General features: G+C 44.4%; 1 protein-coding gene across 10 annotated transcripts in view; it reads left to right on the top strand.

Annotated features, from left to right (window-relative positions):
• LOC119450760 (scoloptoxin SSD43) overlaps positions 1–25917 on the top strand; it is a 90589-nt gene that overhangs the window by 61503 nt on the left and 3169 nt on the right. For 3 of the 10 annotated variants that reach the window (XM_049666190.1, XM_049666191.1, XM_049666192.1), the window contains exons 2-8: positions 2762–3093; positions 6552–6639; positions 12616–12791; positions 15090–15205; positions 18013–18106; positions 21096–21176; positions 23953–24033. In XM_049666190.1, the coding sequence (XP_049522147.1) occupies positions 2773–3093; positions 6552–6639; positions 12616–12791; positions 15090–15205; positions 18013–18106; positions 21096–21176; positions 23953–24033 (957 nt within the window). In that variant the 5' untranslated portion in view covers positions 2762–2772. Of the gene's footprint in view, positions 1–1709; positions 1845–2761; positions 3150–6551; positions 6640–12615; positions 12792–15089; positions 15206–18012; positions 18107–21095; positions 21177–23952; positions 24034–25917 lie in introns of those variants that run through there. The other 7 variants (XM_049666193.1, XM_049666198.1, XM_037714265.2 and 4 more) reach the window with 6 other exon arrangements.

The raw sequence follows: 25917 nt of genomic DNA, 5'->3' as shown, positions 1-25917 counted from the left end.
CAAATTTGTGCCAGGATTCTTTTATTCCAAGAACATGTACAGATTGGTACTGGCTGCTTGCTTCTATCGCCACTATTCCGGACAATGCAAGTTTTAAAACAGCCGTATACAACACATTGTGTTAAATTATTATTGCTGCACATGTACGTCTCTGACATTCAAGCATGCCTCTCCTTTCTGTAATGCCTTCGGGCCTGGTTGGTGCATTAATAAATATATAAATAAAATGATATATAGCGGAGGCAACAAAACTCTAACAATTACAACTACACGTGTTAAATAAACGAGACTTCAGGAATAGGGTGTGTCGTTATATTGCTCAAATACTATTGGCATTACCATCGACAGTCATGTTGAGATGTGTTTTGCCCTAATTTCTGAGTGTTTATCTTCTTAGTCATTACATTGGTATCTACTGAACTAACAGTTATTAGAAAACGCAAACAAGAACTAATCCTTGCACTGAAATTCAAAGAACGTGCCAAGTACATAAAGAGAGTTTAGAAATCTTGGTTACTCGTGAAAGATGCTTGGAAAAGCATCTCAGACATTAACGTCCTTGCGTGTGAAACATTTATCAGACCTCGGTTGGAATACGCCGTGGTTGTGTAGGATGCCTTTGCCGTGATGAACAATATTAGTTTTTTTTATTCCTAATAAAATCTGCTTCATTGGACTACAATTGCTACGGATAGCATACATCACCATCACTCTTTTTGCAAAGAGCGTTGAACAAAAAATATTGGAAACAAACAATTGTACGGAAGAACTGCAAACTTGCTTATTTTATTTAGTGTTACAAAGCTGGATTTATTAAAACTTGTCATTATTACGAACATTTTACCGTCTTATACGACTTATGCGCTCATGCCATAATAAAATGTTGTAAACAATTCCTACATCGCTTCCGTCAACCTAAAGTTACTTTTTACTTTACTTTTAAAGTTACGTTTTACCATGACTAGAATAAGCTGCAAGACAAAATTGAAGGAAATTTAACCACCCAGTAATCTCTAAACCCATTAAATGTATTGCGAAAATCAGGTGTTCTTTATTGGTTTATTGATTTCGACAATGGGTGCACATGATTGTAAACAACGTAGCACCATTATGTGTTAGCTCAGTTTCCCTATACCCGCAGCGGCCTGATTTTCAATGTGGTCGAAATGCAAAAAAGCCCGTGTACCACGCATTGGGCGCACGTTAAAGAAACCCAGGTTGTCAAAATTAATGTGGAGCCGCCTGCCTCATAATGCAGACCTGGTTTGCCGCATGTTTTCTATAACTTTTCGGTAATGCTAATAATGTCTGCCCCCTCATTCGCGATGTCTGCTGCCTGGCTAGAAGTGCTCGAGTAAACTAAACAAATAAATATTGTGTAGTCTACTAGGCCACTCAAGCTGTGCTAAGCTGCGAGTAAGCTGCGTTTGGTCCGCGAGTGACGGTGTTGACGAAGCTCGTGTCAACATCGACGATACTTTTGTTTATGCGCGTCGCTCTTTCGCTGGTAGCACTGTGTTTCGTCTACGAGGACAGACGTACGCCAGCGCAATGCTTCCGGCGAAGGAAGCCGCAACCGTCGCCGGCGGGGCAACCGCGGCCCTTGTACCGGGCCCCATGGTCAACGCCCCCTCGCTTCCCGCGTTTCCGCAACCCGAGCTCTCCTCCTGCGGCTTGGTTGCATACTTTCGCAAGCCTTTACGCGAAGCTTCGCTTCCGTTCAGGGCTGTTATGACTGTGGCTAGGACGCCTGGCTCCCCTTGGCTATAGATATCCCTCGTCAGCGAAGAATTCGTGGCTGATTATGTGAAGTCTTCCGGCTTATGCCAGTGTTCCCTGCTCAGGTATGTGCAACTTTGCACATTTATAGTCTGCCTTATACGCAGTCATACGTATAAGCCGTTAGGCGAATATTTCAACTGCTTTGGCGGAGTTCCAAGAAAGCGTCAGCGGACATCGCTTAAGGGTGTCTAGTGATGAGCTCCAATAACGTAGCAGAGCCTTACATTTTCGTCTTCTAGAGTATTGTGTGAGTAGCTCGAGGATATCGTTTTTGTGTATCGCCCTTGAAAACCAAGGGAAGCTATAAATGAAATGACCAAGTCATTATTGAAGACTTGTTAGGCCGGATGTAAACATCAACGTAACTGGGGCCACCGAAACAAACAACTTCTTGAAAGAAGCAAACGGTGCAAAGTAACTTATCTAGGGGAGCAGTCTTTGCTCTATAGCACCGTCTTTTTTATGTTCTGCTTTCCAGTGAGCTATAGGTGACAGCATTCTTTATTTCTAAAGCACATTAAAATGTTGCAACGGTTTAACTGCAGTGTAGCCATGCTTGCCATATTATGTAAAATGATTGGTTAGTGCATGCATTATTTACATGCTGGACAGTTTCAGTCGCTAGACACATGCTCTACGCCTAGTGTTGAAATATGAAGCCTTGTAACATTACTTACAAATACGGAAAAATGAATGAACAAAAACTGACCACCACAATAGGTTCACATCGATGAAACTTGAAAAATTTGCCCTGCGCGAAAAACATCCACAAATTTTCTTCCGTGCTGGATTGCTAATGTGCCTTTCCTGTAACCAATTTTTCACATTACTTTCTAATTACACCTTTTTTAGTGTTTAGTTGACAATGTTTGTCCCTTTCATTATTGTGTGTCTATATGTATATAACCTTCCTCAGGTCATTGTTTATTTCTGTAACAAAAAAGGCTATACAAAGCCTTCCTCGTGCATCTCTCCATAGATCCATACTGAATGTGCGCTGGATGTACGGAAAAGAACAACCACACGGCGATGAGAAATGCTGCCGGAGCGTTATTACTGGCCCTGTCTCTGTTTGCCGCTGCGGTTCTCGGCGATGCCGTGCCCTCCATGTGCCGTTCCGAGTACCAGAACCTACCGGGTGGCTTGGTGCACACGGCCTGCAAGCCTCCCAACCCAAACTGCCTCTTCGTCTCGACGGGACTCAGCGCGGCTGAGAAGGCCGAAGTGCTTAAGGCCCACAACGACTACCGGTCCCAGGTGGCACAAGGGCGACTTCCCGGCTTCCCGGCGGCTACAAACATGTACCGATTGGTACGCATCCGCCAGTGCTAAGCATGGACTCTGAGATGCCTCAGCTCGCACAAACTGTGAGAATCGGCGTGAGCGCAGCACTGTTTGATTTCGCGCACACGCTAAGCTTATCGCTATTTATCGCTTTACTACAGTAAATGAGCGTATCCATTAGCTCAAAGCGCTAGATCCGCGAAGAGCAGCAGGTGTGAGAGTTATGCACGAGGCGCCGTCACACGCATTGACACATTCATATGCGTCAGTTTAGGAATGCCAGTTATCAATGGGGAAGAAGATGGGTAATGGTGATAATTGTTAATGAGCCGTTAAAATATCCCGCGGAATGTTGACTACGCTCTTGTTTGAACCAGGTTTCACCGCACAGAACTGTGAGCCTTGTGATTCTTCAGCGTGCCTTCACGACTAATAATGATTTATAAAAGAGCTTCTAGACGTGTTGGTGTGGTTTCACCGCACAGAACTGGAGCCTTGTGATTCTTCAGCGTGCCTTCACGACTAATAATGATTTATAAAAGAGCTTCTAGACGTGTTGGTGTGTTTCTAAAGTATTGGCACTCTAGTACCCCCCTAAAGGATAATCAAAGAAAGCCAGCAGTAGGCGCCAGTAGGTACTGTATGCTGAAGCGTCGTGCCGCGTTTGGCGGGGGAAGAGGAAGGAATCAGAGGCCCGCGTTGGTGCGCGTACGTCGGCAGCGCGGACTGTATAAGCGCAAACCCGCCAAATTATGTCTTTCTGCTGCCGGCGGCTGCAGTCTCCGTTTTGTTGGCTGTCCTGCCGCACTGTGCGGACAACTGTCTACAGATGGCAACGAAAATTATAGCGTTGCCAAAGACAAAGTCATGTTTCTCTTTTTGCTGCTCTAATTTTCGTTACTGTAACGGAATACCAACTAGTTCAGCGATCCATCCTATTGCGGTGTGCAGACGATTTGAGACAACAGACATGTGCGTGACACTGCTGCGATACGAGTGTCATATGTAGCTGTGGCAAAATGGCTGCCGAGAAAGGGATACGTACCCCATGCTTGCTCTTTTAGGAATTCAGCCTCTTAAGAAAGCGTTTCTCATACTCGTCATAATATGTCTTGACACGCTGCTGTAAACATTACCATGTATATTTATAGAATGACTCCCAACTGTGCTGACACAGAGGACAAGAAATAATTCTGCAGCCACGGGCGCAAACTTTACTTCTAAGCTAAAGCTTATACAGCGCTCAATTTCACCGCACGAGTGACAATACTAGTCCAAAACACCGAGCCGTTGATTTATTCACGACGGCACGCAGAGCCACTATTCGTAGTACACTCGAAATATAATGCAAGCCACCCCTCGGTGATAACAAAAAATGTCTACCCACTGTTTGGCGGAGAAGTGACTTGGCAGTTATAAAGCGAAACGGTCAGTGTACGAACTTGACCAATAATGAAAATTCGACATACCAGCATATCTCCCGAGACACATAGATACATTAATTCACATAATTCGACCTGGAATTGGCATGAATATAAACGGCAACATAGTGATGTTGATGTGCCCATGTTGCCGCTTCTCGATTCTGTTGAGCGCATTCTACCGAGTCAAGAAAGATTGACTTGAAATCTCTGTAGTCAAAACTTAACTCAAAGACAATCTTTCTTAATCGTAATGGCTTAACCTTCCGGTCAGGTCTGCCGGAGCAGACGTACGAACTAGGCAGCTGTGCTAGGCCTCACATTGGCTAAACGCATCGACATCTGATGAAACTGTGCGCTGCTGGCGAGGGCTGAAGTGACGAGATTTTAATTACGGAGACATGTTTTGTTTCATTTAGAGCGCAACTAAATATAAAAACAAGCACAGGCGTTGTGACGATCATTATACAGGTGTTACAGTTTTGGCTAATCATCAATCGCACTGTCTGCTGAAAACTATGGTCGATGGGCTTCCTTCTTGGCGTCGCGTCCACTCGGTACAAATTCCTGTCAGAGTACTTCCACTTGTGGTCGCAGGTCGCGTCGGCGTCATTGCTGGCCTAAAACAATTCAGCATCGGTTTTCAGCTTTAGGAGCAGTCGGACGTTAATAGGCAACATCGTTATCGCATTGGCGGCCACACCGCACGCCTCAGGATTTCGACGGGCAGGGCTGGGCCGTGACCTCCGATTGGTAGAAACCGGCGAGTGCTTTCTGCTCATCTTAATTCAACTTGAGCAGTTCAAGCAGACTAGGTGACTATTTGTCACCATCCCGTTTCGAAGGGGATGCCAATAAATCATCGTCATCCTCATCATCACCGAGGTTCGCGCGTCCTGGCGCTTTGCGAAGCGTAACTTTCTCCCCTACCGAAATAATACACTTCTTGTGCTTAGGCGCATGTCAGCCCGTGCCGACAGATGCCTGTGGGTGAACGTTGAGCTTCAAAGCGCGTTTCAATCGCCTTGAAGCACTAGATGCTAGTTGTCATGAGCGAAGTGTGCTTAAGTTGAGAATTGGGCCTGCGTTAATAAAAAAGAGGCTAGATCAACGGGCTATGGATCTTGGAACCGTGATTCGAAGCTCACCATCAGACACTTAATTTATTTCTTTGAGTGACAGCCTGTGTGAAGCCGCAACTGCGACTACTTGGTGAAAAGCCGGCCAGCGACCGAGTTATTCAGGCGAAACACTGCGGAACTGGGCAAATAATCCTTCGCATTTCAAATTACTGTATCATAACGCATTTCCACATACCTCAACTTAAGCGTTTTGAAGACGGCTTGCGGAGAACTTTTAAGACACACTGCATCTATGTAGATGCAATGTTTAAGACTCTGCCAATGCAGTTAATGGGGGACTTAAAACACGTCATCTGCAGCCAGCATCAATCACCGAAACGCCACATGCTGCCCCACTCTCCGTTTGCAGTCTAAGGGAGGTTATCACGCTCGATATATCACGCAGACGTTCCCGGCCATCGTCAGAGAGATATCCTTGAAAATGTCTTAATGCAAAGCTACACTGTTCGCACATAAATTACAATATGCTTACTGACATTATTATTCCACAGCGAAAATGCGTTGTAGGTGGCCACGTGACTGTCTATTCTTCTGAACATTTCCCGACGTGTTCATGACAGTGTAAATTTTGTGTACCGCATGCGCGATGCCTGTACAACGCACCTATGTTGGATTAAATAAGGATTGAAATAACTAATTTACACCAATATAGTAGTACTTTGTCCTAATAATGAGCTTGCATTGATAACCTTAAATTACACCTGCTATATTAAAGTGGCGTCGACGAAAGCAACATGATTACGCTCATCGTAACATACAGTGTTCTATTTTTAATGCTTGCAATTTGCGTAAACTTCCGTGCAATAATTTTAAAATGCACTCCTCCCCCGTTCCCAAGTGCACACATCTAAATTTAGGATGAATGAAGAGAACTTACCATCAATTGGGCACATTAAAATTGACAACGCTGTTTTTTATGCAGAAATGGGACGAAGAGCTAGCACAGGTCGCCCAAGCTTTCACCAACTTGTGCGACGACAGGCATGATAAAGAAGCACAGCGAAGAACATGTAAGTTGCAAAAACGTGTCGTTACTTTGAGCACCCTTAGAGTAACAAGGGCACAAACAGAAGCTTTTTGTAGATGCTAATCACCACTTTGAATCACTTCTGCGACAGGACCGAACAGTGAGGGGTGCATCACAACACCAAGTGATTGAACTGATATTGAATAAAGCTGAATTCTGATATTATATATATAATATAGATACATAGATAGATGATAGATAGATAGATAGATAGATACATAGATAGATAGGCGCTTATAGCTGTGGACGCACGTACGAAAATCGATGGTTTTGTTTCCAACAACGGCAGTAAATAGATATTACGGTAGTGCATGTTTCTAAATACCTACAGGGTATAGGGGGCCTCCATGCGTGCTTAGGTCTTGTATCAGAAAAAGATAACGACACTGGCAACATTTCTGATGTAAAATCATTGCAGCAATTACATATTCCTGCAATATGTAATACACACACACACACACACACACACACACACACACACACACACACACACACACACACACACACACACACACACACACACACACACACACACACACACACACACACACACACACACACACACACACACACACACACACACACACACACACACACACACACACACACACACACACACACACACACACACACACACACACACACACACACACACACACACACACACACACACACACACACACACACACACACACACACACACACCTATATATATATATATATATATATATATACAGGGTGTTTCAGCGAACACTTTCAAAAATTCTTAGAGGTTGCCTGTGGCAGATAGCACAATTCTAGTTCATAAGCTAGTCTACTCGAAGAGGCGGACACTACTTGCACAAGAAATGGCAATGCATAATCGAATAGTTAACAGAAATTCACTAATTAAGTTTGAACTAATTATCTGATGGCCCATATTGCAATTTACAAATTGTAGCCGTGGAGTTCGCAAGGCGGATCCACTTGGAACGAATTCTCGGGTTGACACCAGTTTCGAGATATTATTTCCCGAACTTTGCGGAGAAATGCATTGGCGTTCCAGTTAGGTTGTTAAAAAACGTCGCTTTATGCATTGAAACACAAAACTGGAACGCCAATGCATTTCTCCGCAAAGTTCGGGAATTAATATCTCGAAACTGGTGTCATCCTGAAAATTAATTCTAAGTGGATCCATCGCCTTGCGAACTCCACGGCTACAATTTGGAAATTGCAATATGGGCCATCATGTAATTAGTTAAAAACTTAATTAGTGAATTTTTGTTAATTAGCCGTTTATGCATTTCAATTTTTGTGCAAGGAATCTCCGCCTCTTCGAGTAGACCAGCTCATTAACTAGAATTGGGCTATCTGCCACAGGCAACCTTAAATAAATTTTCAAAGTGTTTGCTGAAACACCCTGTATACATATTATATATATATATATATATATATATATATATATATATATTGGAAAGACGAAGTGAGTTTGGCTTCCGGCGCTCGATAAGCGGGTGCTAAGAGAAAAGACGACGAGGCAGGGAATAGAACAGCCGGTCTAGGAAAGCGTGCTGTCTATGTGTCTCCTTGATTACATTACAATGGCGCAGTCGACAATGAACCTGCCTTAAGACGTTACCGCCTTAAGTGTTTCCTCGCGCGGTTCTTTTGCGTGCCGTGTCCCTCCTGCCCCAGGAATGCCGCACATGCTTCCTCAGGTATGGAGCCCGCCACCCTACCACCGTCGCAAGTACCCACTGCACCGTCCAGGGATGGCGTCCAAGCACCCTCGGTGGCTATAGGCACGACTCTACTTGTGATCTCGTCCAAGCCATCTCCAAGCTAACACACCAGCTCGAGGTTATGACGAACGCCTTCGCATCCGTCAGCGGTTGCGCTGTTGCACCCCACACTGGGACAGCGCTTCGGCCACTCCGTCTCAGGCCCGTCCAGCCTGGGAACGCCGTCCACGCTTCCCTTGGTGAGAATATTATACCCGGCACTTCTTCGACTCCTCAGCCACCAAGGTATACCGTCAATGCTTCCTGGTTGGTATAACCGGTTGCCATGACTACCACAACGACTGCACTGTCCTTGGACACCAGCCCTGCTTCCTCGGCCAGCTGGACAGGCAGCCTGGCGGAGATGAGGCGCTGCGACTTCCAGCAGCCAGCGTGCGTAAAAATACCGCCATTTCGCGGCTTTCAAGAGGACGCCATCCTTTGAGTTCACACTATTAATGCCTGGGGTGATAGTCACGTTTGTCCAGACCAAAAAAGATGGCTGGTTGCAGCACAACGAATTTGCGGTGCCGCGAAGGCATGGGACAACTACGAAGGCATTAAGCAGGGATCCTGGCCTGAATGGAGTGAAGCTCTGATAGCTGCTTTTGGCCGGCTTCCGTATGACTGCGGTGCGTCCGACCAGCCAGATCCTGCGTATGGCGCTCCGGAGAGCTACAGCTTCGATGCTGCGGCTGGTGTGCCCTGCAGCGCTGTGACAGAGAGGTCAGCCGCAGACCCTCTTCGAAGCCTGCAGTTGCCGCTACAGGTCTCTAACTCTTGCCATCCAAAGCAGTTGGTGACGCGGCCACCAAGCTCGCCATCGGATGTGCACATGAAGGGGCCGTCTCACCGGGTGACGCCATCGGCTCCATACGAATTAGTGGGAAACGCATGGTGCAATAGCGCTTGCTCCAATATCCCGCTTCCGCTAGATCCACCTAGCTTCCCGGCCACGAACTTGGACAGCTCAACTGCACGCAACGTGGCATCGAGCACCGATGATGAAGAGCTAGCACTTCAGCATCACACCAATATCTCCACAGATCCTATAGGAAAGGCCCACGTCGGACCAGTGGGCTTCACAACAGTCCTTGGCCGAATGCGGAGACGTTCATGCCTCGCCTAGCGACGTGTCGCTGAAGGGATCCAGGCAGACCAATACGGCTGTGATCACCATTACTGAAGACCGGAGTGAGTACGAGGTAATCATCATTGATGACCTTCCCATGCGGCCCAGATCTTCCTATATTATGCATTCCGCAATGCAGATCGGGGGCCAGTTATCTCTTGCAGATGGCATGAACACTGACCAGGAAGGCAGGGTAGCACTCGGCGTTTTTACAAGATCTCCTGGTTCGAACACCTTGAGAAGCTTTGTTCCGTCAGCGGCAACTCTGAAAAAGTGCAAGTTGCATCCCATACGATCATTAATGCTCACCTCCTCATTAAGGAAGCCAGATCGTAGACCACACCGAAGCATTGCGACCGAACACGATAAATGCGACCAACTGCGTTCAGGGCTACAAACCGTGCTTTAGCGTCAAGAATTTCCTGCCGTATATTTTCAAGAGCAACGAGATAATCGTTGGCGGGACCCGCGATCAGAGCACAACAGTCAGTACCGACCTCCAGAGAAGCTGGTTGCGCGCTGGACGGCTCGCAAATGACGAATTGAATACCTGGACAAGTTGCGTGGTTGCGTGGACAAGCGTGCCAGAAACTTGTCGAGTGTTAAAGACGTGGTGAGTTTGGCCACGGGCGTTCGAAAAGTGGGCGCTAAGGGAAAAGACGACGAGGCAGGGAATAGAACAGCCAGACCAGGAACGGGTGCCGTCTCTGTGTCTGCTTGATTCCATTACAATATATATATGTGCGTGTGTGTGTTTCTCTATATATCGCATCTTTTGTGCCATAATGTCAGAGAAGCTGTGCACGTATCTGACACACATGTGCAGGCTTTGCCACACGTAATTCTCCTGGCGCTGATTTATATATATATATCTATATATATGCGTGTGTGGGTGTGTCTGTTTCTCTGTATATCGCATACATAAACAAGCACACGGGCAATTAAGGTGCGACGAGCATGGGGTTAGGAAAACTGTGCTTGGAATACGAATGTACAATATAACGAGGAAAAGGGCACATACAAGGGGACGAAAAGATAACTTGTTCCTAGTGGGAGCCGAACCCACCAACTCCGCAATACGTATGCGTTGCAATACCAACTGTGCTACGGCGACGTCCACAAAACCGTCCACTATCTTGGGTGCTTATGTGTTCTATAGATATAGCCCTGGCAGCTGTTAGCCAGTGCGACTCAGGGCAACGGCAGACGTAAGTGAAACTTTCTGGGTCCCACCAATGGTGATTGAAAGTTGCGACATCCTTCTGTATATGCACAACTATGGGCTATTTCTATTAAACGCAACAAATATAATTTTCAATTGGAATCTTTCTTTGCCCGATGGTGTCACATAACATGTGAACTTAGGTGCAGGCACGTGGAGGAAAAACCCTCGTATGCTACCCAGTGGCTTCAAAGCTACCAGATTCGCTATCCTCGCTATGAATGAATGAGGAGAAAGAGGGTCCAACAGGCAATGAAGCCAAGGAAAGCGTAAGGGTTATTAGCGATTGTTGAAATTTAAATGTAGAAAATAATGAGTAAAAGGCAAAATGAAAGGGCACTAACAGATAAATTGTCACCGGTTGGACCCGAACACACAAACCTGACATTATGCGCAATTTGCATGACCAATTGTGCTGCGGCGACAGCCATCAAGCCGTCCACTGTCTTGGGTAGCTATGTGTTCCAGATCTAAACCTGGGAGTGTTAGCCAGTGTTACTCAAAGCCATGGCGGGCTATTGTGAAACATCCTTCTTTGTCTGATGTCGTCACGTAACACAGGAACTTTGAATGAATGTAACACGTTCATTCTTAGCACGGGTCTCGAATCTAGCAGTCTTGATGCCAGTAGGTAGCATACAAGGATTTTTTACCCACGTGGCTGCTCCTAAGTTCTTGCTTTACGCGACTCCATAGGGCTACGAACGATGTTTCACATCCGCCCACCGTGGCCCTGAGCCACGCCAGGGCTAGATCTAGCCTGAATAAATGCCCAAGATAGTGAACTGATTAATGACTGTCGCGGTAGCACAAATAGTGGATCAACGCAAGCGGAATGCGGTGGTTGTGGGTACGACTACGAACAGCGACACGTTATGGATAGCTACCCAGTTATCTTCATTGTTGATGAAGAGATACTTCGATATGGCTAAACGTGAATGATGGAGTGCGGAGTTGTCGCATGTTCAGCTCATAACATGTTCAGCGTTTCGTTTATCGTCACCCACAGTCACATTTCGGGCTTTTAATATATTCATTGTCTTAGGCCGGTTGTTCAGAAAAATTACGTTCTTCGTGTATTCCTCCACCATGGGTTGTAAGGTGGCTCCACATGATTTGTAAGATATTACTTTCCTGTGTCCCCGCTTATGACATGATATACATGACAGCTTGCATGGCTTTGGTCGTATACTGATAAGCAAAGTGGCACATCCTATTCTCTTGACTGCATTAGATAGCCCCGTGCCGGATTGTCCTGACAGCGCTCCTACAGCCAGCATTTTTGCCTTTTCTTGATTGCTATAGAATACCGGGTGGTTAGGCAAACGGTCTCGGAGCGGTAAGTGTACTGTGTGTGCAGTGCATATAATTATGTTGCCGATGATGCTGAATCGATCACAATAAAGCGGTTCAGAAAACAGTTATTATTAAAGAAGGCTTAAGTGCCTTATCGATTTTTATTGTGAGTCGAGCCCCTAAAACTGGAAATCTTCCAAAGATAAATGATCTGAAATGCACATGCATGGCACGAAAATGACACCTAAGAGAGAATAATAATGCAAATATACAAAATAATACTGGATACAGTTGATTACACGTTCTTTTGAGGTAGTGATTCACTCAGTATTTATTCTGAATATATACTCAACACCTTGTCTTTTGACCGCTTTTATAGTTTATTTATTCAATTTTTTATTTTCATTTCAATTGCTTCTAACCACAAAAAGGTTCTTCAAACAAACCTGCCAAATCTTTCTGTGCTTCTTTCTTATGCACTGTTATTCTGACTATTGTGATTTTTTTTCGAGGTACCTAACTCGAACATGCTATCCGCCACCAACGCAGCGAAGTTTCCCAAAGTGGGTCAGAACATCGCCTGGAATTACGAGCCGACGGAGACTCCAGTCGTCGACAGCGCAGGCCGCGTGAAAGATTGGTTCGACGAATACAAAGACTTCAACGCGGGCAACGTGGATCCTTTCCGTGTTGATCCTGGGCCTGTGGTGACTCATTTTACGCAGGTGCGGGATGCTTTCCTTTCCGCATCGTCTGAACGTTTCTCGCTGTACGTAGTTCGACCGCCTGGCGCAGTCTGTGAACCTTGCGGTTCTATTCTGCCAGCACAGGGGACTAGTGCGAGAGGTCTCGAAGGAAGAAATATTCACCATATCAACTGGATGAACGATTGAAAGCAAATAGCACTCATACTATTTTTTCACACAGAGTTGAAAGGCATAAATTATGTCGCCCACAAACCTTCAGGCCAAATTTATAGTTTTTTTAGGATACAAGATGAGCTATGAAGATTTTACCAGAAAATTTATTTATGCTAGATTCTGTGTTTACTTGAACGTTTCTGACGCAGAAGATTGAGAGAAATGTAAACTTGCTGCAGGCACGCAAAAAAATATGTAAAATATACAGCGTGTCATCGGTATCAGCCGGAGTGATACGCGACTTTTCCTGATAAACCGCTGCGTCGTTAACGCCCAAATTTCGCAGAGGTAGCATTTTTCGAGGGGTTGAGTTTACTACTAAGCTGGTGGGCAATACCTACCAGCTTCGTGAATAATGTCATCGGAGTGAATGTCATCTGCGGCGACGCCACTCAAAACATGTCGATCCCACTGCATTGTAATGGTGGCGCCATCTGGCGCCAATGATGGCGCCGCATTAGGTCTCTTTCGCCGTAGCAGTGACGTATGGTGACACAATTCTATCGTGACGAAACCAAGAAAATATGAGCGGTGTCTCCGCAGGTGACAGCCACTCCGTTTTATTTTTTTATAGTCCTTTGCAACGTACCACATTTGTGCAAAATTTGAGCGTGAACTAGCTAGAGGTTTACCACGAAGAGTCATACCCACAAGGCTTAGCAAAGTTTTACGCAACACTCAGTATAACCAGTGACCGACAGGAAGGCAAATCGCTGAACGTAATATTTTTCAAGTAGGGTTTGCATGCAAATGATTGTTACAATGTTGGTAGCTATGGCAGTGTTTTATTAACAAAATAAGGACACCCTACTGAGCTGCGTGGAAGGTTCTAGAGTTAATACGCGTTTCCTTTTGTCACTTACAATCACGAAGTTGCAAATAGGGCGGTTGAGGCTCTCGAAACTTCTCAGTTTTATTCGATAGCACTGGCGATTCGCACCTCTAACTCATTTGACTGCTAACAGAAAGAGATAGTGATAATTTCATAATTAATAAAAACTTACCTAGATGCTGACGGGAGTAACGTGTCACTTGGAAAGTGCAGTAAGCTTCGAAAATATTCAAATTTTGGTGTGTCAGCCTTCACCATGACCCGCATTGATAAAGTTTACATCGCAAAAGCACCATCCACGATTAGCCATCGCCGCACCTATTGCTTCTTCTTCTAATGAGCGTTAAACTCACGCCCCCCGATCAAGAACATCAAATGCTACTAGAAGTTAAAGGGGCCCTGAAACATGGTTTCAATATATAGTAAGGAAACGTTGCCGATCTGTCGCAGGGGCTGCTTTGAATATGTGAGCCTAAAATTGGAGCACTGCATGCAGCAGGAAATTTACAATATACTGTCAAACACAGCTAACCATTGCTTGCTTTCACTTCCGCAATGTCGTCATGCAGCGTCATCGAAAACAATTGGCCCACCAACGCTTATTGGCTCACTTCGTGATTGCCGAGAGCATTCTGAGTAATACACATTTAGTAATTTTAGTGAAATAAATAACAAATATATATGTCTGCGATCACAACAATACCGAACAATAATTTCATCCCTGCACTGCTCCCAGCTGCTGTCTGCTTGTCTACCGCGGCCGCTTGCTTCTCCGCTGTGCAGCTTTCAGCACGCAAGTGAACGCGAAAGGAGAGGGAAACCCGGGTATCGGTGTGATAACTCTGCTTATAGTTGAAAGATTCAAAAAAGTTTTGCGGCATGGCATTCGTGAAACGACTTCCGTTAACAATGAGACCATTTTATGATTACAGTTAGAAAAGTGTTTCATGACCACTTTAATAGAATGCACGCATTTAAATATTTGTTTTTGTCGCCGTTGCAATTTGGCTAGACCAGTGTCGGTAGTAATTTTGCCAATATTACTGAAATGTGAAGACTGGTAAATAACTGGGGAACAGAATGAATGGGAATCAATTATTGTGCTGTTTATGACGTGCTTGATGCAAATGTACTACCCGAAGTACTTTGTTGGTTATTGGAAGCGACCATTCAGGGGCACTTTAAATGCAATAAATGTCACAGATCACCTCAATTCTTGTGTAATAGACTTCAGACAAACGAATTGGCAATGTATCTTGCTTTACTTTTAGGTAGCCTGGGCAGAAACGCGGTACATAGGCTGTGGTTACACGCACTACAAGCTTCGCAATGACAACGATCCGAGGCTTCCGTTTAAGAAGCTTTACGTATGCCACTATGCACCAGCGTGAGTTCGTAGCTTATTTTGTATATTCTTTTTTATAGGGGTTGTCCCAACTAGTATGCCTCAAGTTAAAAAAACGGAAACATTCTGTGCAGTTGAAACCAATTGCATATCGTTAGCAGAAATCTCAAGAGGCGTCTAGTAGTTTGCGCTCTTCCTAATATAGTAATTTACAATTGGTAATAAACTAGCGTTTTCAGTACTACATTTACGGCAAACATGTCCAGGTTAGGTGTTAGCGCGACCTCTAAAACATTAATTTCGATTGTGGGAGACACATTGCATTTTTTCGCGTGTTAAAGAAAGCCTGCGGAATATAAAAATATACCACGTGACTATGCACCTGCGCGCTGTGACGGCAGCGCCCTTCGATGAGCTCTGAGCGAAAGTAAACATCTTGCTTCTAGCGCGTCACAGCGTGACGCGTTTTCGCACATTCTCAATTGTGCGGCGCAAGCCGATGACGCTTGGTGGAAAAACACCCGGCAACTTAGCCAGAGAAATTTCCCAACAAATTGAAAAAAAAAATGCAGGCACAATGATATGCCAATGAATAAAACGTTCATATGTGACCAAGTTCGTACTAATAAAACTGAAAATAATAAGAAGATAACTCCCGTGAAGTTTTATCTTTCTTAATTTATTTATTATCGGCGCGTGCCGCACGCTAGAAAACCAGCTCAAATGCGACGCACTGTGCGGGGCGATGCGCTAGAGTTTACATTGTGAGCAAGACGTTTACTTTCCCGCTGAGCTCATTAAAAGGCGCTGACGTCACTGCACGCGTGTGCGTAGTCACGCGGTCTATTTCTATATTGCGCGGACTTTCTGTAACACGCGGAAAAAAGCGCCAGTCGACATACATAGCGCGTTGAGAACAATTGAAATTCACGTTTTTGAAGTCGCTGTCACATGGAGACATGTCTGCCGTAAACACTCGTATATATAGCACTGAAAAATCTAGTGAAAAATATTTACAAATTTGTTAATTACGAAATTAGCACCAGTGTCGTGTTCTTCCTTGCCTAAGTCATTGTCCGTCTGACGCTTAATACTTCCAAAAACAATAATTACTAAGGACACAAAAATGCGAGACGCTTCTTCAGGTTGCTGCTACGACAATCAATTGTTATCATCCGCATAGAAGACCTCCGCTTTCTTTTTTTAAAACCTGGTACCCGCCATGTGGTGGCTTAGTGGTTTCGGCATTGCGCTGCTAAACCCAAGGGCGGGAGATAAGATCCCGGCCGCGGTAGCCGCGTTTCAATGGAGGCGAAATGCGAGAACACCTGTGTACCATGTATTGGGTGCACGTTAAGGAACCCTAGGTGGTCAAAATCAATCCGGACTCTCCAACTACTGCGTGCCTCATAATCGCATCATGGTTTAGGCACGTAATATTCCAAAAGCCAAGAAACAAAACAACAAAAAACAAGCTTGGTGCAGGCTAGCTGGGACACCTTTCAAATCTGACAACATTGGGTATTATCTGGATGTAGTTTTGTTTAATTGCTGACTTTATATGCGATAGGAACCGGCAACAATCGCATTTCTTTGTTTTCTTGGAACTGTGTTGATACCTGCAGAGTAAAGTAATTGATAAAGTATATACGAACTATTAGTGCCTGTGTGTTTTCATTCGGATGAATAAGAGTATAAAGTCATAAAGCAAACGCTGAAGGGAAGTTCGTTCCGGCTTAAAAAGCTCGCATCTTTTCCTCATATGTGATCGCAGATCACAAACCTAAACCTCATGTGAGCACTATCTCACCGCTCAGTAGCATGACTACAATAGTTATTGCAATGTGTTCGTTCCTAAAAGCGTTTTATTCTTTATTATTTGATGAATTCGTCGAGCTAAGTAAATAGTTACATCATAGCTATGATGTAGACCGTCTCACTACCGGAAGCAAAATGGCGGGCGCGTCATTTCCGTTGAATATATTAGAATGTTTTTGAGCAGGAAATGCTTTTGCGGGATTTCCTTTTAACGTTTGTTCACAATGTCACTCAAACTGTAACTTCTGGTACAGCTGAATTTTAATTTGTGATTTTCAAAAGTGACGTTCAAAAGGCATATAGAGTGCACCATACACTTGATTGTGATCTTTTGGCGCTTAGACAGGGTTACCTATACTCTTTTCAATGCCAGGGGGCTGTGAGTTCCACGGCACCGGTTTTGCGCCGCCTCCTTCAAGAGGTGGCGTCACGCTGCGTGACCAGGCCAGCAACGTCCGGCGCGCCGCGTATGGTTGTTTGACCGAGACGAGACTTGCAACTAGGTTCACTTCAAAACAGGTTCATTTCGGCTCAGTAAGCTTTCAGGCCTGCGTCACGGCCCCAATCTGATTTGCCGGTAGCCATTTTATGCTTACATCTACTCTCGATTATGGGAAAGCCAGCATTTTTTTAAAACCATCATGGTAATTAAGTTTAAGACTTCTGCAGTCATTAAAAGTGACGTATGGTTACTCTCAGCGATCACTTAATCTAAAGTTCTTCTGCTGGTCTTTCCTTGCAAGCTCCAGAGTTGCATATACGATATATGTAGACACATGCGCGCCACAGGGAAGAACTGATGGTCTCTCCGCAATCTGGGTCAATTCATAGCAACGAATTTCCCCAAGGACTGAGAATATCGTGTCATATACCAAGAATACATGTCAAATAGATGTAACCAAGCATCACAAGGTTGACACTAAAATCTAGACGACGAACTCAGTTTCCTCGCAACGTATATGCAAGCTCCACTGAGACTGCTCATTTCCTTTGCATACGCCGTTTCTCTACTTTTGCTTGTTTCTTTGCAGTGGCAATGTTATTCGTAGATCCATGTACAAGAGAGGAGTGGCCTGCAGTGCTTGTCCGGCAGGAACAACGTGCGATGCGTCCACCGGTCTATGCGTAAGTCGAACTCGATTCACGGGCTCTATATTTTAGGCGATTGAGAGCTTACTGAGTTCTGTTGATACGCAAATGAGACTGTATGCCAAGAATGCAAAGAAAAGGCTTGGAATGCATTTCAATAACAATAACACCTGGCAGTTACATTGCAATTTCGGTCATTATCAACCAGTATCCAGCCATTTGCCGAACCTTCGAGGCAGTGATACTGACATATTTATTCATTACGAGGCCTTGCGGAATGGGCCTGTTGGTTTATTTATTTTTGCAGTAATGAGATAAAGACTGTTACTTACGGAATCATTTTCAGTGGACAGTGGTCCGAATTTTAACATGTGAATGATAAATAAAACATATATTTCAATAAAGGGGACAGCTTTCGGCCGCTGTTGGGGGATCTTATGGGAAAGGCTCTGGGATAGGGGACTGTCGGGTCCTGCGTAAATTGTGTGCATATCAGTGCATGATTAGGTGTTGTGATGTTTTATGCAGCTATTTCGGTTTCTGTAAACCTAATAATTTCATTTCATTTTGTGTTTTATGCACTACCGTTGTTATTATCCGGTAAAAGGTTATCAATTATGAGACAAAAAAAAACACACGGATGTTTATGCCCTAAATTGCCTGAATAAGTACTAGCAGATGAATTTGAATAACATGTTTTGTCGTTTGTACGTCGTTCGTAGGTTTCAGACTATAATAGCGTTGGACGCTATTATAGTCTCAAATGGTACAGAATGTAGGCATGAAGTCAGCCTACACATAACAGGATACATTTATTTATACATATACTATGCGTTACTTAACAGCGTGATCAGTCCCAAGTTTGCGCTATATACTTCTACAAGCACATCTCTTACATACGTAGTGCACCACCCCACACTGGCGATTCGATAGCATTATATAAATGCGTGACTTTTGTTTTGGTGCCCATGCTTCCTAACTCTGATATAATTTTGTCAGTAAATTTAGGCTCGTATGCTGACTTAATGCCTATACATTGTGCACCATTTCAGACTATAGTAGCGTCCAACGCTATTATATCTGCTGTTATAGTTATGCTTGGGGCCACGAACTCCAAGGCGTCTCCATTTCGTGGATTTACACCCTAGTAAACTAAATAGCCCTCAGAAGGCGCGCAGTGGAATGGTGTGCAACGTCGTTTCCGATGTTGCCGCTTTTGCAACAGAGAAGCACAACGCCATAGACGAGACTTCATAATAGGAGGAAGAGGCTACTCGTGCACCGGAAGCGGAGCAAATATTTAGAGAAGCACCGCGACTACTCTCGTAAGAGGAAGCAGCATTCAACGATATCAGAGTTACTGTTCCTTTGAACGTCAGTGGGCCCACCTCCCAAATCTGGTTGCCACGTGGCACCTGTCTGCCGCCGCTCTGCAGTAACCTAGGAATCACTGCTCTAAGCTAAGCTGGCTGCAGCTCTCAGCAAAGCGGAGTTGTCGGTCTTAAATAGTTTTGATGCGCATGGCCACGTCTTGTAGTACTTGGCAAGGCGATTTCCTGGCTCTCGGAAGTGCTCTTCCTCACCATGACTGACCGAGATCGTATTTCGGGCGCATTCTGGTGACATGGGTACAAGAAAGATTGAAGAAAGACTCTTCAAAATGAATAAAAAATTACGTCGCAGCATGTCAGCTGCACAGCTAGAAGATGAAGAAATTTCATTTGCGCAGAGGGCGCTGTGGTTATATTTTTATTATAGTAATGGCTTTTGCGAACACTGAACTCTATTTATTTCATAATGTACACTGCCTTTACTCCGGGTAAGTCCACCTGTACATTCCCAAAATAAAGTACAAGTTTAGTTCCTGTATGTGGGACAAGAAAAAAAAAATCAACAGCAACAAAGTGTACCTTTCATTTAGCTGCTAAATATTCTTTTATACTTTTATACAAGCACCTCATTAATTATTCACAGTACCTAGAAATGCGACCACCTTTCATACGAGATAATAAATTGTCGCTATGGATGCGACGGAGCATTTAAGCGAATCTCAGATGTCTTACAAAGCTTGTAGAACGCATGCATTGATATGTTGTTGTAGTAGCCACGTTTAATTGTATTCATTGCATTCATTCCATTGCAGAAAAATGTATCTCAGTTTATGAATAAAATTACGCAGCCGATTAGGCCTTTGACTGACATACTAACGTTATCACTGCATCAACAAGTACTCTTAGCCGAAACGCTATCTACTGAAAGCGCGCAAGTCGTCCTGTCGGAGGAAGATTCTACGCAATAAATTTTGGAAGGGCGCGCTCCAGGCCCAAGTAGCGCACTTAATTCGAGGCACAGAGGAAGTCCTTCTAGTAGACGTTTTCTAAAATCTACGAATCGCAACAATAGGCCCTGAGAATTTACTATATAGCCGGACACCTTACATATGTGAACACTACTTTATTTATCAGCACCTCACTGTTCACATTGCGTCATTTAGGCCTGCTTGTTCCAACGGACCCCACTCGGGGACGCAGCTAGTCAGGTTCATTTGGGAGAATGTGTACAAATAGGGTTGTGGTATACTTTTGAAGCGCGTGACTCCAAGCCTCCACTTCACGCAGCAAAACTGTTTGCGTTTGATCGAGGGTTATTTTTAATTCTACTGCACAGTCGAGCATTTTATACTATGTAATCTTCCCGTTGGGCTCCCATTTAAGTTTATATGCGCCACGTAAATCTTATACGTGCAGCTTCTCTGCAGTCACAACCGCCTCTCTTTTTCTTGGAAAGTGTGTAAAGAAGAAGGCCAGGGGCCGCCTCAGTCCGTTCTTTGTTTTTACATAATAGGTTTTTGGCAAAGCGTTTCTTAAAAGCAATTCCTCTTGTTGAAGCGCTGGTACCAGACAGATATGTGTGCTCTTCATTGGTTCTAGGATGTAAGGCTGGCAGATACACTTATACATCGTGTCGTTAAAGAATGGCACCCTTTATGTACGGTTAAGCATGTGTCAGATGAATAACGTTACAGACGGAGGACAACGTCATCAAAAAACAAACACAAGGGCAACGTCCACATGAAAATATAACCACGATGGAACCAATAACCAAGGTACGTCGTAAAAAAAAAGAAATAATGAGTCTATGACTGATTTCTGGCAGCTCCATTGCGACCATACAGTTTCTAGTTTTCCTCCGCAATAATTCAACACGAACAAAAGGTTTGCGCGCCATGATCTTAATAACGCAGCTAATCTTTATGGGAAGTAAAAGCCTGCAATAATTGACATTAACGATCACCTCAGCGGAGTTTGCTTTTCGGATTAGAGAACAAAACTGCATTTACTGTATACGTTGCACGATGTTAAGCAGAGGCACCTGCCACTGTTTCGACGAAGAATACCACACTTGTAAATTAAGCCTGACAGGGACCGAATGCACTGCCTTTGCTGTTCAGCTTGCTCATTCTACTAAAAGAAATATTAACAGCTTCGAAGACGCGTTTAAGTGGTGCAACTGCGAAAAGGGGAAAGACCGAGCTGCCAGAAAGGCTATGAAGTCTGCGGTCGCATTTTTTTTTCTGGAGCTACAGGGCAAGATTGTCGGTCAATACATAACTGTACCTTGAATTATACATGCGCGTTCATTATTATCCGCAACACGATACCCGTGGTCGAAAGGGTCCAAGGCTGCACGGCTGCATGCCTCGAGGACAGTACCGATATATTACATAACTGATTTAATAAATACTACTAGTTGGACGTCTGAAATGTTTATCAAATAACTTATAATACACATTTGATGTGTGACAGGGGTAGTAGCCATAAATTGCGCTCATTGCAGCTGATGTGTGGCGTAAAAATTTATCTTTCACATAAAGACGTTTACAGGAGAATCTATTGTAAAGTTTTGGGAAAACGTTCCTCGGTAGGCATTACGATACATATGCTGCGTAACTCTACTGTCTAAAGGCCCAAATTCCTCATCAGTCGAGACTTTATTGCAACAATTCTGCTACGCAGCCGCTTTTTGTATTTGGTGGGAAACATAAATTGATTTTTGCAACAGCTCAAATACTCAGTGACAAAGCTATATAATGAAATTACGCAATGCACCGGCCTGAGAAATATTCCAAATGATAAATGTCCATTTGAAGTGCGTTGCCCAGGAGCAAGCAAGCAGCGCCTTTAATTACAAACAGTATTTAATCACTACGGTAGCTGCTTGCTAAATCTACGCCTCATGAGAACAGGTTTACAGAATTTAATATATAATCTGACACCTTAGTGTATGTAAACATTGCTTTACAGTCTGAAGATTTAAACATCACGTTTGTAGGTCAGATTCGTCATTTAGTCTTTGTTGGTGCAACAGACCACGCTCGTGGACGCATACAGTCAGGTTCAATGGAGATCGTGCGCAATGAGAAACGCGTGTGACTCGGGACCGTGGTACGATGTGTACCCGTGCTTAGGCACCTGGGGCGCTATAAGGTAAAATGATTCCAAACTGTTTTGATTCCAATTTCTGCAATCAGCCTCCACGATTGGTCAAAACATTTCGGGCAGCTGCCAACTTCTCCTGTTTGTAACGCGACGTCACGAAAACCGCGATAGTTCCCCATCTGATATAACGTGTACACACTGATTATGTATGATTAAACCGCACAAAAGAAAAATAATCATTCATGATTCGATGTCTTTTCACCATTAGCTCTCTGCTATTGGTCCAATGTTTTCTGGCTACGCCCATTTAGCCTGTCTGTCACGCGACGTCACAAAACCGCAAAAACTCACCACGTCAAAGTGATGTGTACGCGAAAAAAATACATTATTATGCCGAACAAAACTGAAAAATTTCTGAATAGCCACAGACTGCCCCATTCCGAAAGGAATCAAAGATGGCTGCCCACCGATCGCTCAGGCCCTCGCTACTCGCACCGGCCGGTGAGCATGTATTTATTTGCGCACGATAAACCTTTTTGCGTGGCAGTAAAACGTTATCGAACCCTTTCGGCATACATACGACATTGCTCTGCCAACTCTTCCTTGTTGAGGATCCGTTTTCGGCATTCTTATCCTTCCGTTGCATGCCGCCGCGATTTTCGACGAGCCACCGCAAGCTAAGTAAGGCAAAGCGGACCAATGGGAGAAGCCGGCACCACCCTCTTTATGCGGTTATCTATTTTCACTGTGCTGGCTCGGCCCCATCGAAACCCTCCCCACTAGAGCGTGCTCCTCGCCCCTTGTCAGCCAATTAGATAAGAAAAACCGCGGAGTGTAGACAATGTTATCGGTTTTGAAAGCGAACAAAGGTGACCTCCTATAAACGAGGAGAGTGTGATTGGGTTGTTCAGACAACGCGGCGGGACCGTCCGATGCTTGCGTCAGTGGTTACGTAAATTTGACGTCAGGGGTTTGGAATCAAAACAGTTTGGAATCATTTTACGTTATAGCGCCCCTGTACGTGTAAACGTATTGCTTATGTTTAAGGCTTATTAGAAACGTGCTACAAAGATGATCCTTTTGAAGTACTCAATTCTCACGTTTGTCTGCTACTTTGGCTCATAGTAGACACGTAAAATTGAGATATTGACAGCGTCCTCTGCAGTTCCAAAGATTGTGTCCGAGTTTTTGGTTAGAAAGTAAGCGAGACAAAAGGAACGGGACGCCTCTGCTTCGTCATATGCGTTTCATGATGACTTTCCTTATAATCGCATTTATTGAGCGCAATTTATTTTTTCATCCGATACTCATTGCCACTTGACCCACATGTATCCTTCACTTTTCCACGCAGCTGCAGCTAAGAGATAGGCTTATACACTTTATTTTGAAGCCATAGCACTGTTTACAAACACTTCAGCATGTGCACGCTGAATAACATTGCAGACGGAAGAAAAGGTCACCCACAAACAAACGAAATGGCAACGTCAACATGATAATATGACAAAGGCGGAACCTACAACCGAGGTACGTGTTAAGAACGAAATAATAGATTTCCCGACTCTTGCTTTTGGAGCGCGTCAATAGTAAAGTTGTTGCTTTTTGCCAGAAGGAATTCGACATGTAGTTCATGTTTAAGCATGATGAAAGTAAAAGACTCAATTTATATTTTTGTGACAGAACAGATGTGCATTTGTAAATATCAAACATATCCTCAGAGTTTCTGTCGGGTTAAAAAGTGAAGCTGCACTTACTTCACTGGTACATGATGTTAAATAGAGGTTGATGTCGGTGTCCTTGTCGACAAATGCTGTGCATGGAAATTCAATGTTAGAAAGCTAGCTCAGTTATTTTTATCTCGTGCTTCATCATTGCACTAAGTAAAATTGGGCATGTCATGAACAGATTACCAGACGCATCCAAGTGACTCATATAAGAAAACTATGAAGACAGGGAGCTTCTCTATAAAATATGCATCCTGGTATAGCATTCCACTGTACAGCTACAGGGCAAGGACACTCGTAAACACACACTTACACGTCCGAATACATATTTACTACGGATAGCCAATGATATTGCATTTGCAATACTTAGAAGAGTAATACAACAGCGAGCGCAACGTTCCGATTCCAAGGGCTGCAATCGCTTCAGTCTACTAGAACTGCAGTGAATACTTGAACCGATGACGCTGGTCTGAAGTGGTTCGTTCGGTCCACAGTATTAGGGAACAGGTGTGTAAGCATGTAAAGAAAACATGGGGCATGCGGTGACAAGGACGAAGAGAAAGAGAGGGAGAGTGATGGTAGACAGTGAGAGGAAGCAGAAACAAGGGACAAGCAAGCGCTGACAAGTTTCTACCTGGGCTACCTTCAACCAGTATGTTTTTTACAGCGAAAGCTCTATATGGCTAGGCGAAACAAAAAAAAAAAAAACGTTCGTCCCATGTTTGTCTAAACGTCTCTATTGGCTGCGCCGTCAGTTACGTCGTTCTCTACGTCGCACCCCAGCGCGCGCGCCATTGGCAGCGCCGTTAGGGACGTCGTTCTCTGCGTCGTACCTGCTCTGCCCTGCTCCTCGGCTCGCCGTTGTCGCATGCGTTAGGTATCTCGAGTTAGCTCGGCGTCGTGGTTAGCAGCTTCCACCCGCCGTTGGTGCTTGCGTTCCACTTCGCGATTTTAACGTGGACGTTTTATCGCAGACGAAGCCAAAGTACCGCTCGAGAAACTCCGGTCGAAAGCGGGCGTTGGCACCGGCGAACGCGTTCCCGCCATTGCCACGTTGACGCTGCTCTGCCCTCAACGCCTCCTCCTCGGCTCGCCGTTGTCGCATGCGTTCGATATCTCGAGTTAGCTTGGCGTCGTGGTTAGCAGCATCCGCCCGCTATTGGCTCTTGCGTTCCGTTACACAAACATGTAACCAATAATTGAGAAACGCTTCAATACAGCGTCGGGATTAACCCACTGCTAAACATCGGCGCCGCATGTTTCAGCTTCGCTGGTTAACAATCTGTGCGGAGTGCTTGGGTGGTGTATTTTTTTCAATATTTTAGCAGTTGTCGTCGCTGTCACCGTGATGTTCTGTATCAGTGTTTCTCAAACTTTTCCAATACGCCACCCCTTTTATTAGTACCAAACCTATCATAACCCCCCCCCCCCCTTTATCAGTATTCTGAAAATTCCTTTTCGGAATGACGTCAAATACCATTACATAATTTTTTAAAATGCTTAACCATGGCAGAGAGACAGCAAAAATGTTAATATTTTTAACAAGGATTGATTTATTCTTCATACAAGCAAATTAATTACGTTTCCAAAGGCATCGATTTGCCGCTACAAACCACATTTTCCTAGCTCACAATGAAGGCGCAAATTTGACGGTTGATGTCCCGTATCCGCGATTTCAACCACGTTC

The sequence above is a fragment of the Dermacentor silvarum genome, chromosome 4, assembly GCF_013339745.2.
Source record: "Dermacentor silvarum isolate Dsil-2018 chromosome 4, BIME_Dsil_1.4, whole genome shotgun sequence".
Taxonomy (NCBI): domain Eukaryota; kingdom Metazoa; phylum Arthropoda; class Arachnida; order Ixodida; family Ixodidae; genus Dermacentor; species Dermacentor silvarum.
This window is presented reverse-complemented; position numbering and strand designations above follow the sequence as displayed.